The 14,478-nt window shown below is 34.4% G+C and overlaps 2 protein-coding genes across 2 annotated transcripts; one reads left to right on the top strand and one right to left on the bottom strand.

Annotated features, from left to right (window-relative positions):
* Window positions 1–2: 2 nt before the first annotated feature.
* On the bottom strand, window positions 3–3,370 carry LOC111404423 (receptor-like protein 12; the record flags this gene model as incomplete). Its single annotated transcript, XM_023033233.1, has 1 exon — window positions 3–3,370. A coding segment is annotated over exon 1 (3,219 nt), but the record flags the coding sequence as incomplete, so codon positions are not given.
* Window positions 3,371–12,442: 9,072 nt separating this feature from the next.
* On the top strand, window positions 12,443–14,141 carry LOC111404422. The gene is made up of 4 exons (XM_023033232.1): window positions 12,443–12,450; window positions 12,565–13,006; window positions 13,098–13,190; window positions 13,434–14,141. Exons 1-4 carry the CDS (start codon window positions 12,443–12,445, stop codon window positions 14,139–14,141), a joined length of 1,251 nt encoding a protein of 416 aa, XP_022889000.1.
* The last annotated feature ends 337 nt before the right edge of the window (window positions 14,142–14,478 follow it).

Genomic DNA, 14,478 nt, shown 5'->3' with positions numbered 1-14,478 from the left:
TCCTCCTCCTCATCAGTTGTCTCGTCTTCAATTTCCTCTGCGGCCTCGACCTTCCCATCATACCTGACATAACTGAATCCATAGCTTGGAAAAATGAGCTTTATAAGTCGTTCCAGGTGCTTGTTGCATTGTTCCCTCCATTTCTTGACAAATGCAAAAGGTGCGATGACAATTGCTGCTCCAACCCCAAATCCCAAACCCGTGAATACAAACTGCCAATCAAAATCTATACTTGCCAAGATAGGAGCTGAATTTGGTGCTAAGGTGTTGTCTTTGCAGCTTTTATTCAAAGGCAACCCACAAAGTCCCGTATTTCCTTCATAGGAGACTTCTGAAAAAGTCTGAAACTGACGACCCTGGGGGATCTTCCCAAACAACTTATTGCAGGACAGATTCAAGAATGAAAGGAATGTTAGACTTGTGAGCTCTTCCGGTATTACTCCAGTTAGCTGATTCTTTGAGAGGTCTAGTGATCCAAGCTGTCTGAGATATCCAATTGATTTCGGGATTTGGCCCATGAGAGCATTATTTGAAAAGTTGAGAATGTAAAGAGAACTTAGATTCCCAACAGTGTCTGGTATCTCTCCTTGAAAATTATTGCTTGAGAAATCAAGGACAGTAAGAACTCTGAGAATTTTCACAAACTCCAGTTCTAACCCTTTAATGGTTGCTGTCACAGTGTCCTGATAGTAAAAGTTGCTCAGATTCAGAAAGTCAAACCTCAGGTGGTTGTGATCAAATTCACCATCATTGCCGAGCATCATTCCTCTCCAACTTAAGAAGCATTTTGGGTATAAATTTCCACTGAAATTGTTAGAAGCAATATCAATGATTTGAAGATTTCGCCAGCTGTTACTTGCCCCAGGAAAACACCGAATACCTCCATGGAATTTGTTGGATCGCAGAACTAGGACACGTAAGTTGGATGAATTTTTCAACATGCATGGAAATTTGTCTTCAATGTTGTTGTTTCCAATACTCACGACTTCTAACAATTTGCAGTTGGCTAGGGATCCTGGAATCTGTCCTGATAAATTATTCCTACTGAAGTCTAGAGTTCTTAGACCACAACTGGGAGAAAATGTATTAGGAATGGTGCCGCTGAGGATGTTTCTTCCTAGATTCAGTACCCCAAGAGTCTGAATATTACTTGATAGTAGACAGTTCGGTATTCTGCCGCTCAGGGAATTGATGGAAAAGTCAAGAACTTGAAGGTATCTAGCATTGCATATGGATTCAGGTATGGATCCCGTTAGACTATTATTTGAAAGAGAGAAGAAAAAAGAATTCGAAACACTGTTGCCAATATCAGCCGGAATGGAGCTATTGAAATTATTCCCGGAGTAATCTATATAGATAGCTGATGGCGGAGGGATTGGCAGATCACCTCGGAGCTGGTTGCTATGAATGTCTAAAATCAAAAGACTGGAAATGTTATAAGGTGTTTGCAGATCTCGCAGGAGATTGTGAGAAAGATTTAAATGAACAAGGCTTCCACGTCCAACTTCCCAAATCCAATTAGGTATTTCCCCCTTAATTTGGTTGTCTGAAAGGTCTAAAAATGACATTTTTGATTGGTTCCTCAAGTCAGGAAAACTTTGTAGGTTGCAGGAAGCTAAGTTTAACCTGGTTAGCTGTTGAAACGAATATGAGCTCGAAGAACTATTGCTTGTATTGATTGACAAGCGGTTGTGAGCAAGCTCCAGTCTCGTGAGGTTTTGGAGGTTATGGATATTTGCCATCTGTAGAGTGCCGTTAAGGAAATTTGAAGAAAGTATGAGAACATTAAGTTTTCGAAGTTCAAAGAAAAATTGGGGAATTGGCCCTCGTAGAAGATTACTACTTAAATCAAGTGTATCCAATTGAGAGAAGACCATAGTCGAAGATTCATTGACTTGGCCACCAAATTGATTGTTAGACAGTCGGAGTTTCTGCAGCGATGGGAGCACAAACAGAACAGAGGGGATGTTTCCACTGAGTGAATTATACCCTAAGTTCATATATACAAGATCATTAAGTCCCTCAAAATGCCTGGAAGAAAGTGAACCGTTTAGACCATTATGAGAGAGGTCTATATAGGTAAGTTTCTGGGACATATTGAACAGTGGAACAAAACCAGTGAGATTGTTAAATGATAAGTCCAAGTAAATTAGTTCTGTGAGATATGTCATCGTGGACGGAAGTTGTCCGCTGAAATTGCAATGGGACAGATCAATACTAGACAACATTACAAGCTTGCCAATGGAATCAGGCATTGGACCTGAGAAGTTAGTGTAGCTAAGAATGATTCTTCTAAAAGATCCACGCTGAGGAAATTGGGGCAGATTGCCGTTGAGTAACTCATTATTTGACAAATCCAGATTCTGTAGAGTGGGTACCTGGAAGATTTTATCCGGAAAGAATCCTTGCAAAGAGCAAGAGCTGAGGCTTAAGCTTGTCAATCTTGTGAAATTTGCAAAGAACTCTGGGATTGTTGTGGACAGATCGTTGTTGTCAAGGCGGAGAACTGATAGAAGATGAAGCTGTGAGAAGGAAGAATCTATTGGGCCCGAAAGATGACATCTAGACAAGCTCAATTTGCTTAAATTTGGTAAAGACGAAGACAAAGCCTGGCACCAATCATTCCCGGGAGCTGATATATTAACACCATCAAGATAAAGTCCTTGAAGCTCTTTAAGATTCTGAACAAGCGTTGTCAGGTTTGGATTCTCAAGTTTCAGTTGCTGAATCCCAGGGAATTGGGTAGAGAGATCCATAGTAACCAATCTCGTCATGTTCGAAACCCCAATTGGAATCTGTCCAACGAAACCAGCATTTGACAAGTTCAAGTATGTCAAATTCACATGATTATAAATCACGCTTGGAATCTGAATGTTGTTGAATCTGTTAAAAGCCAAATTCAGCCTCTGTAGATACTGAAATCCAAAAAGACTATTCGAATTTTCAATTCCACCAGAAATCGATTCGTTATCCAGTTCCAAACCGGTCACATGCCCTGATCTATCGCAGGCAATCCCCTTCCAGATGCAACAATCCTCAGACTGATTCCAGGTCACCAGCTTGATCGAAATTGTCCTGTTGAATGTGACAGTGTTCTTCAATTGAATCAACAATGCCCGTTGATCATCAAGACATTGACCAGAAGCCAAGACAGTATTTGTGCTTGATAAGATTTGGAAAAGGGTCACCAAGAAAATCCATGGATACAATAGATTGCTCATTTGTTGTCAAGAACACCCATCAACTTTAATTTTCTGCCTAATGGGGTTCACAACTGAACACCGTTCTCTTTTATTTGACGATGAAGACAAGTATTGATGAGAGAGAGAAAATTCAAAGTAAGAACTGGGAACTGCGTGTTTTAGTTTATTATGGGCCTCGTACAGATTGTATTATACGCGTTCATTGTTGGACCCAGCTTTTATTTTATTCATATTTTATACGAAAATTCGTGACTTTATTCATGTATTTTATATTTGAGGTAAGTACTGGCAATGGCGTTGACTCTTCTTCGTTGATTCTGTCTATTGACCAATTAAAGCGTTTTTTAAGTTAATAATACTGATCAATTGTCTGGAATATAGAAAATACTGTTTAGCCGATTGTAAAATTTACTGGATTACTGTTATTTGCTATTTGTTTTTTAGTTCTCAAATGATTTTCCTTTCCTTTTTTTTTTCTTTTAACATTCGTTGAAACAAAATAAAGATTTAATAAATAAAGAAAAGGGATATTTCTCTTTCACGTATTTCAAGGCACGTATTTATCCAAACTAAGTAAATATTTTTTTATTCATTTGTGACTATGCTTAAAGTCATTGCTACGATGGCTATGTGTATGCTTAAAGTCGTTGATTCTCTTTCATGTAAATTCATTGAGGCTATGTATGTGCTTAAAGTCGTTGATTCTCTTTGATGTAATTTATTTTGGTTTTAATATTTTGTTTGGATTTTCTTGGGTTCTTAATATTTTAGTTAAAAATACTGATAAATTGACTAGAATATAGAAAATACTTTGTATAGTCGATTGAAAAATCTTTGATTACTTTTTTCTTCTTCTTCTTCTTCTTCTTCTTCTTTTTTCTTTCTAAGTTCTCAAATAATTTTCCTCCTTTTATTTATTTATTTATTTATTTTTTTTTCAAATTAAACTCAAAATTTTTAGGTATTTAGTAAGTGAAATCGTCAGGTCCAAGTTTAATTATGGAACCGTTCAAGTTCGTTTAAGTTCCATTCTGTTTGATTTGGTTCCATTCGATTTCTAGATTCCATACTATAATTAAAATTTTCTAATATTTATGAAGTTACATTAATTTTACTAATGACATTTTCAATCTTAACTCTTACAAAATAACGTAGTTTAATCTTATGTGTCTTCTACGTTTCTCTTTGCTAAGTTCTTTATAGATTTGATTGTTAAAATCACATGAAGAGGAAAATAGCAAGCTCACAATAATTAAGAGAGGTATTGTCGATCATCAATTCGATTTATCCATAATGATAGAATAACATATTTGAGTAATACTTAGATTAATTTGATTAAATTGGACTTGCATTGAAAATTAAAAAAAAAAGGAAAATCATATTTTTGAGTTTGAGCTAAATTAAATAGTTAGCAAATTTATTTTAAAAAGATAAAATAATTTAACTTATTTAAAATAAATAAATTAAAAAGATTTGGGAGATTTGGTTATTATTTGATTCTTCGATTCTAGATCTAAAACTGTAAATTGAACCAAATTTGCCGATTTTCTATTCAAATACTCGTTCAAGTATTTAACTTAAGAAGAATTATTTGATTCAGTTCAAATCAGTTTGGTCTGTTTGATTTAGAAGTTTTGTCCAGCCCTAATGCTTGATATGTATCAATCATTGAATTTTTTAACACTAATGCTCAATTTGAAAAATTAAAAATGATGCTTCTATCATTTTTGTTCAATATTTTGTGTGGTTTATATTTTCAAACAAATAGGTAAAAGAAATTAAAACTAAAGATATACATATTCCAAATACCATAGTAAATTAGAAATAGAAATTGAGTATTTTTATGCAATAACTCTTTAAAAAAAACATTTTGTTTTTGAAAAATTTCTTAAAGATACTTTTAAAGAGAAACTCACTCTCTACTCTTAATTTACAATCATTGCATTCAATAAACTACATATTTCAATATTCTACTTAGGAGCTGTTTGATAGCCCTTTATTTTCTAGGAAAGTGGAAAAAGAATTCTAACTTTCACTTTTGGCTTGTTTGATTGACAAAATTTTTCAAGAAATTGGGTTTTCCACTTTTGACCGCCATATCAGCATTTTCGATCTTTTTTTTGAATTCGAATTCTCACCATATTGGTGAGAATTCGTTTTCCCGGTTATTATAGCAATTTTTTTATTTTTTTGCAATGGAAATAAATTTTAAAAATTATTGTAAAAAATTCTATCACTTTAATTGACAATTTTCATGTAAAACAAAGTCAAACGAATACCAAAAGATAGATTATTATTATTATTATTATTTTTTGCAATGGAAACAAATTTCATTCCCAATACCAGTAAATTCTATCCCTTTAATTGACAAATTTCATGTAAAACAAAGTTAAACGAACACCACAAAATACTTTCATTTCAACATTTTTCGCGTGAAAAATTATACCAATCAAACACAATAATTTACAATTCCTAGGAAAATAATTTTTAGACAATTCAATTTTTGAAATTTGTTTTCTTTCCACCCAAATTCCATCTTTGCAATGAAACGAACTCTTATTAAATTATTCAAACCACATTCAGCCCCATTTTTCCCCTTCTTTTTTCAACAGTGTTCATTTTCAACCACACATTTTTCATTAAAAACTTTATTACACGCAAATAAAAAGATTTGCATTCTTTTTTAACCATACATTTTTCATCAATTTACTATTTCATGATTCACTACAAGAAATTAATGGGACTCAAACAAAGCCTTAAATTGATTGATCATTGAAGTTTTACTTTCTAATTTTAGAAATAAATTCTATTACGCATAAAATGCTCTTTATTAATAAAGTGTCCCTTGAGATACTCTTATTTCGTTACTCAAACGCTAAGAATACAATAGGTTAAAAGTTTGGTCGAACTAAACAATATAAACATGATTTTAATTTCTTTTTCGTACTTAGCATTTATTTGATAGGGTTTAAAATCTAAATTTTAATTTAAGTAAAAATTAATAAATAATTTTAATTATATATTTTATGTAATTCACAATTTTTCAATCACATATTTTACCTATTTTTATCAAATTATACTAAAAAATTAATTTTAATCCTAACAAAAAAAGACTGTATCATCAACCACGCTCTTAATAAGCAAGCACTAAATGTACCTAATCCATTGCCAAAAAAAGTTGGTGGTTGTAACTCTAATGTTGACTTCTATGTTAGCGTGGGCCACTCCCACTTTGACAAGAGAAGTTGTCTGACAAGTTGTGAAAGGGAAATGAATAAATAAATTAGTAAGCACTTCCAAAATTAAAATCAAACCAGACATGAATACGACCTTTTGTTATTCATCGGGCGCTTTGGTTTGATTTTCAATGCATCATCAAAATCCAGTCTTCTCAAACCAACCTAACTTGACTCTCTGAGTTTGCGTGTTGACTCGGGCCCCTAATGTGGTAGAAGTCTCCCTGATTGTCTACACTTTCGGACCTTATATAAAATAATATTACACGGAAATAAAAAAAAAATCTTTTTTTTTAATCACTCATTTTTCTAAAATATATTATTCCATCCATTTTCATTTCTACAAAATGAGGGTACATTTATTGTAACTTGAAAGCATAATAAATGTCGAGACTAATTGTAACCCAAATTGGAAGAAATAGAGAAAAGTCTTACATAACCTATGAAAATATCTCGAAGACTTATATTCTTTTCAAAATGCATTGCTACATTGAATATAAAGCACAAGAAAATAAATTATTTAAATGAATTTACCTTTACAAAAATTAGATGATTTGAATAGATAAAGTTCTAAAAAAAAAAGGTTGAACCCCAATCTTGAGGACCCCACTGTCCCGTCTCTACAGCATCGTAAGGGACGTAAATCGCGGGATGTGCCCCATCAGGTCAGAGAACAAGAACTTGCCCGTACACTAGTGCCCATAAAGAGTTCAATTCCATATCTCAAGAATCGAACCCTCACACTGCAGCTGTCAGTAAGGCTGAGACTACCTCACTCATATCCTTTGTACCACTAAGTTATGCCCGGGAGCGATTTGAATAGATAAAGTATCATAGTAGCTAAATGATTTTTTTCTTATTATGCAATCACATGTTTATAAAATTTCATGTGTCATATCTCGAGTAAAAAAATTTAGCAAGCGTGCTGGTGAAGTAGTATGTTAATGATAAAGTACGAAAATATATATATGTAAATCTTTGTTCCATTTAAAAATTTAAACTTCTGAACGAGTTGATTTAATATGGTATAATATAGATCATGTGTTTGAATCACACCTTACCCATTCCTAGCAATGACATAGGCCTTACACATTACACATAGAAAAAATTCTTGAACATGAAAATAAAATAAAATTTACGTCATCTATTATTATAGTCTAATTTCTTAATAGTTAGATTATTAGATGCATGATTAAATACGTTCAGTGAGACAATAAAATTTGCCTTTTCAACTCTATCCATCATCTATTTAGGATATATGCGCAAAACTTTTTAGAATAATTCCAACATGTGAAACACACCATATTCCAGGGTGTCAATTCGAGTATTTTGTTTGGGGAGAATTTTTTTTTTTTTTTTTTTGTAAGTTAGAAAACATTTTAAAAAAAATACATGTGTTTGGAAATAATTTAAAAAATATATATATTAAAAAAATCTCTTTCAAGCGAATCTAAATAAAGACAACCATTGTGAGAAAAGAAGGAACCGAAAATCATCAATAGTTTGATCTAATAATAGATATCAAATTAGTACCAAGTTTAGGAACAAGGATTGTTAACAATGTTGACCTAATGGTTAACTTCTTGTTTTGATTATCACAAACAAATTGCGTTTAATTCTATCAAATTCAGATTGATAGTGATTATTACAAATTTATGACACGAAAGATCTAGATCAAGAATCATGCAACCTTGACACAAAACGACAAACACACAAGCAAGATTGAAAATTTACGAACGAGGAAATGAAAATCGAGCTTTCACGCACAAAATCGTATTGGATGAAGAAATTGAAAACATTAGCTATAAATGCATTTCTATACTCAAATGTAGAGGTAAAACACTTTAATTTTTTGTATCAATTATAGCTCAAACAATTTTTATGCACGAGAATTATCATGACAAACTTTACTTGGATAAAAATTATTTTTAAAAGATAAGTAATTTGATTTTCACAATTAAATCTTTATGAAATTACTTATCTATATGAATTATATAAGAAAACCCTACAAGTACTTAAGAACATTTTTCACGAAAAAGGAAAAATTCGATGAGCAAAACAATTACCCATCCGAACGTCCAGATGGGGTCTTCTGGACGTCCGGATGTGGTGTTCAATGGTCGAATTTTTTACCGTTTGGCAAACGGCTAGTTACCCGTCCGGATACCAAGCGAACGTCTAAATCACTTGTCCGGATCTCCTGATTGATGGCTATAAATACCTATCTTTATACCTCCTTTAAAGTAAGAATTCTAGAGTATTAAAGAGAGTTATTTATTGATCTTATCTACCTTGTTTTTCAATCTTTAATAGATCAAAATATGTCTTTGTTGAAAAACTTTTTGAGTGAGTAACTTTTTGAAAAATCATATATCTCAATAAAAGTTTTTAACACAACACTTGAGCTATATTCTTTGTGATTTATTGAAGTGTTGTGTCTAATTCTCTCTGAATATTTCGTTGTGTTCATATCATTTGTTAAGAGAGAAACTTTTCAATTGTAACTTTGATTTTCTTGTTCATTAAATTGTGGGTTGTGTTGAGGTCTCGAAAAGCTCAACATGTAAAAAGATCGGTGCTCCTTAGTTGTAAGTCATCGAAAGCATTGTAAGGGTTGGATTGCACCATAAATCAATCAAAGATAGTGAAAAATGCCTTGCTTGTGACGGAGAGCTTGGTAATGGGGGACGTAGATCGTGATTGGATCGAACCTCCTTATTACATCGTTTGCACTCTCTTTTCCCTTCCTCTTATTATTTTTGTGTTGTCTTATTTATTCATAGTTATTTGGTTAAATTTGCGTTTATTTTCGAAAAAGTTTCAAATAACCAATTCACCCCCCTCTTGGTTAGTTGTTCTTGGGCTCTCAAACAATATTAACTATCTTGAACCAATATTGAGTCACCAAAAATTAGGTTTCTAATGAAAATACCTAAATTTATATATTACAAGAAAAATAAACAAAAAGGAAATCTAAATAATATGTATTGATATTATATATGGCTAACATATTATATATGTCTGACTTCTAGCCTCAAACTCATGATGCTATAGCAAGAAGCAGCTATAGTTTGTCAAGCAAGAAGCGAAAGCAGTGAATTGGATGAGATTTCATGAAGAAGTCAGAAAGTTGTAACGATGAATAAACAAATGGTAAAGAAATGATGTCAGTCTGCAAATGATGGCGAATCAGATGATAGTCAATCTCAATATGCTTCGTGCACTCGGAATACAGACTTGTAAGAGATTTGAATATCACTTTTATCATCACAATACATAAGGATTGGAGAGGATGCAGAATACCTATGTTTGCAAGTAACCAACACAACCACACAATCTCAGTGGTAATGCATGGCATGGCACAATACTCTACCACAATAGAGGAACGAAAAACAATAGTCAGCTTCTTACTCTTCTGAGAGATAAGGAAATCACAGAAAAATATACATAAACCCATGTTTGCAAGTAATTAACTCAACCACACAATCTCAGTGGTAGTGCATGGCATAGCACGATACTCTACTGCAATAGAGGAACGAAAAACAACAATCTGCTTCTTACTCTTCTGAGAGATAAGGAAATCACCCAAAAATATACATAAACCAGTAGTGGATTAACGATTAGTGGGATTACTGGCCGAATCAGTATCAAAGTAGGCACGGAGTACTAAAAAGGAGGTTGAGAGAAACAAAAGATTCTAAAACGAAGTACCACGAAGATAACGCAAAATAAAAACTGATAAGTGTATTTTCTACACTTAATGGGGGCTCTAAACTATAATTTTATTGTTCTTTTGGCAAAATATGATCTAAATTTTATTGTATTAATTTTCTTAGATAAAACTCGTGTTTGAATGATGAATTCAATAAAAGAAGCAAAAGTTGGAGAAAAATATTCTACTAAATGGGCCTACAATTTAATTGGCATTAGACTCAATAAAGTGGACTTGGACGCGACAGAAGCATGTATTGGACAAGAAATTTAATAGCAATTGGGAGTCCCTTTTTAAGTCAAAGATTCTGGTTGGGGGCCAATTATATATATATAGACACATTCTGGCATAAAAACGGGGGGAGATTGCCAGGGCTGAAATAGAATATATATCTCACGCAATTGGACGACAATTGGAGGAGCTTTGGGAGACAAAATTATATACATATACATACAGAAAACCAAAGCAAAAGAGGGTAGCCTGGGGAATAGATAAAATAAACATTGTCGGCTGCAAACACAAAGAGAAGAGAAGAATTATGCCTACTGCTGAACTATATACACATAAGCCGGCATAGAGAGGACTGAATTGAAGATATTAGATACAATAGAAATCGACAGATTGGTGGAGGCTGGGAATAAATTGCATATATTAACACAGCAAGCGGAGAAGAGAAGGAACTACCGGGTGCTTAATTATATATACATAGCCGGCTGAGATTTGAAAAGAATCAGCAACTGTTGGGAGATAAAAACATTGGGCTGCTGAATTTTACATATATATTACGCGCGCACAAGGCAGCTTTGGAATCTGGAATTGGAATATAAAAGTGTGCGACTGCTCTTGAAGAAAGAAGATATACATGACACACGCATTACGAAACAGGAAAAGAGGCTGCCTTCAGAAATTAGAGAAAAATAGAGACGACACACAACCATTGGAATTAATTACGTTTCGTCTATTTCTCGGTGATCTCGTTCTTTTTTTATGCGTTTAATTGCAACAATATGCTAGGCTAATTCCTCCTTTGTATTGGATGAAATGAACCCTATTATTTATTTATTTTAATTCAAGACAAGTATTTAGTTTAATTCGTGTGTTACTTTATTAATTTTGCATTCTCATTGCACTATTGAATTGTTTGGCCATCAATTGAATAGTTACTTGCTTGTTGTAGTGTAGGAATACTTACAACGAGTCTAGAACGCGGTAAATTTAACATGTATAGTTAGGATTAGGAATAATATCTATCATACATGCAATCATATTGATAACTTAAATTAAATGCATGATTTTCATATGAATTCGGATTAGAAATAAGATCGGGTCATGTTAATCATAGGTTGGTGTATCTTGGAAAAGAACATTTAACATATTAGTGTTATCGATTGTCAAGTACTCGTGAAAGAAATTAGATTACGAGTCAAGAATTGAAATAAATAACAATAGGCGGAATCGAAATCCAATACAATCCTCCATAATTAGATAAAACCCCATTTTCATTGCTTTCTTAGATTAATTTAGTTTAAATCAAATCAAAATATTTATTTTGTTTTCATAACTAGAATTCAATACGAAACTAGTAAACTTGAATTAAATTTATTCTCTGTGGGACGATAACTCTTAACTCACTTTTTATTACTTGTCAACGATCCCGTACGATTGCGGGTATCACACAAACAAGTTTTTGGCGCCGTTGCCGGGGAATAAAGTTTTAGTTTGAGTTTATTAGTTTACATTGGATTTGAATTTTTTATTATTATTATTTTTGTTATTTTAGGCTTTAATTGTGATACCTAATTTCTTCTTATTTACTCTTAAGGCTTTTACTAGATCTCGAAATCGAAAGGACCTTTAAACAACGCTAAGAGAACTAAGAAGAATGAGGGTAATGGCTGAGAATTAAGATCAAATTCAAAATTCACTGCAGAATGCAACACTTCAGGTTCAGCAACCACCTCCAGCTCAGTCTATATTGGTTAGAGATTATGTGAATCCAGAACCTGCACCGATTCAACCTTCTATTGTCTATCCACCGTTTGGACAAGCAAACTTTCACATCTGACCAGATGTCATAAATCTTTTCCAGAATCATCAAGACATCAGGTTCAGCGGGAAAGCTACGAAAAATCCACACGAACATATTCAAGCTTTTACCATGCTTTGTGATGTCATTAGCCATGAGGGGATGCCACAAGATGCATTCTGAATGCATTTATTCCCTCACACTTTGAAGGAGGGTGCGAAAATATGGATGATGTCACAACCCCCTTGAAGCATCGTATAGTGGAATGACATGGTACAAAAATTTACCATGAAATTCTTCCCACCATCTCGAGTCCACCAAATCAGAAAACGAAGTATATCTTTTCAGACAGAAGGATCATGAGACATATCCGGAAGCATGGGACAGGTTCAAAAATGCGTTTAGGAAATGCCCAAATCTTGATGTTCCTAAACTAGCACAAATATATCTATTCTATAATGGACCGCGCGTTGAATTTCGCAATATAGTTGATGCTTTTGCGGGTGGATCAATTTTGACTATCGAGGTGGATGATGCACATAATTTATTTGAGAGGATTGCTGAGAATCAGGCCAACTGGCTAACAGATAGGAAAGCTCCGAGAAAAATATCTGGATTGCATAATGTGGACGCAGTGACAGCATTGGCAGCGCAGATGGAAGCAATAACAAAGAAGCTTGATACTTTAAATCAATTTGTGCACATGGTACAACATCCAGCTCCGGTATGCGCAGGTTGTGGGGACAGATCACATCACTTCAAGTTGTCCTTTGGCTTCTACTCACATAGGTCAGTCAGCAGAGGTCAATTATGCGCAGAACTATTAGAGGTAAAATGGATCTTACCCATACAACTACCATCCGGGTTTGAAGAAGCATCCCAACTATTCGTGAGTGGATAATCCAGATCAAATAAATCAGATGAAGGGCAATCCACCAGTAATTCAGCAACAGCAAGGTAAGAGGCAATCCTTGGAAGATCTACTGGTCACGTACATCACCAAGATTGAAACAGTAATGTAGAATCAATAGGCTTCCATACATAACCTAGAAAATTAGGTGGGACAGATAGCAGCTGCATTAGCCAACAGACCACAGAGTACTTTGTCGAATGACATAGAAAAGAACCCACGGGAGTAGGTATTAGCAGCTGAGGCTGTAAATTATGCAACTATTGAGCTTCCATCTACCACATCCACCACCCTTGTCAAAGCTTATGTGCTACCCATTCCATTTTCTCAAAGACTTCAACGCTAGCCAACAGCAAAGCAGGTTCAAGCCATCACTACTAGGAGTGGTGTTCAATTGCCAGAAATCACTGTAAAGAGGAAGCAGACAAAGAGAACTCAAATGCCTACTAAGGATAAGGAACCAATGAAGCAATCTGGAGAAGCAATAGAAAAGGACCAACAAACAGTTTCAGACAATCCACAGCTTAAGGCAAATGTTCCTGGCACTTCACTGAAACCTCTGGTCCCTTTTCCTCAAACGTTACAGAAGACCAAATTGGAGAAGCAAGCTATGAAATTCCTGAAAATCCTCAAAAAGTTGCATGTCAACATCACATTCATTGACGTTATCCTTCAAATCTTAAGCTATTCTAAGTTTTTGAAGGAGATGCTGACTAAAAAGAGGAAGATGCCCGAGCATGAAACAATAATACTACCTGAAGGGTACAGCGTGATCATCCAGCACAGGATCCCTCCCAAACATAAAGATCCAGGGGGTTTCACTCTACCTTTCTCCATAGGAAACTTACAAGGTATTAATTGTTTAATTGATTCAGGAGCAAGTATTAACTTAATTCCTTTGCCTCTTTACAGGAAATTGGGATTGGGAGATCCCAAGGCAGCTTCTATCATCCTTCAGCTGGCGGACCGAACATTGAAACATCCCTATGGAATAGTCGAGGACATTCTCATCAAGATGGGAGGATTTATTTTTCCAGCTAACTTCACATTCTAGACATAGAAGAGGCATCCCAAATTCCAATAATACTAGGAAGGCCATTCCTATCAACAAGTCGGGCATTACTTGATTTTGATACAAACGAGATAGTCCTGAGGGTGGAGGATAAGCAACAAAGCTTCACCATGGAGAATCCAATCAAGCAACCATCATATTTTGAGGATTGCCAACGAGTTGATCACTGGGAGAGTTACAAAGACCGGCCAAATGTAGGTGGAATTGTTGGTAGGGATAACAATGAAAACTTGATCATGTGGAGGATGAAAGATGAAAGAAAGAAGTGCAACCAGTGCTTAAAATGTAGGAGGATGAAAGATGAAAGAGATGAAGTTGT

Source organism: Olea europaea, chromosome 11, assembly GCF_002742605.1.
Source record: "Olea europaea var. sylvestris chromosome 11, O_europaea_v1, whole genome shotgun sequence".
Classification (NCBI taxonomy): domain Eukaryota; kingdom Viridiplantae; phylum Streptophyta; class Magnoliopsida; order Lamiales; family Oleaceae; genus Olea; species Olea europaea.
Note: the sequence above shows the minus strand (reverse complement) of the source record. Positions and strands in the feature narration are given on the sequence as shown.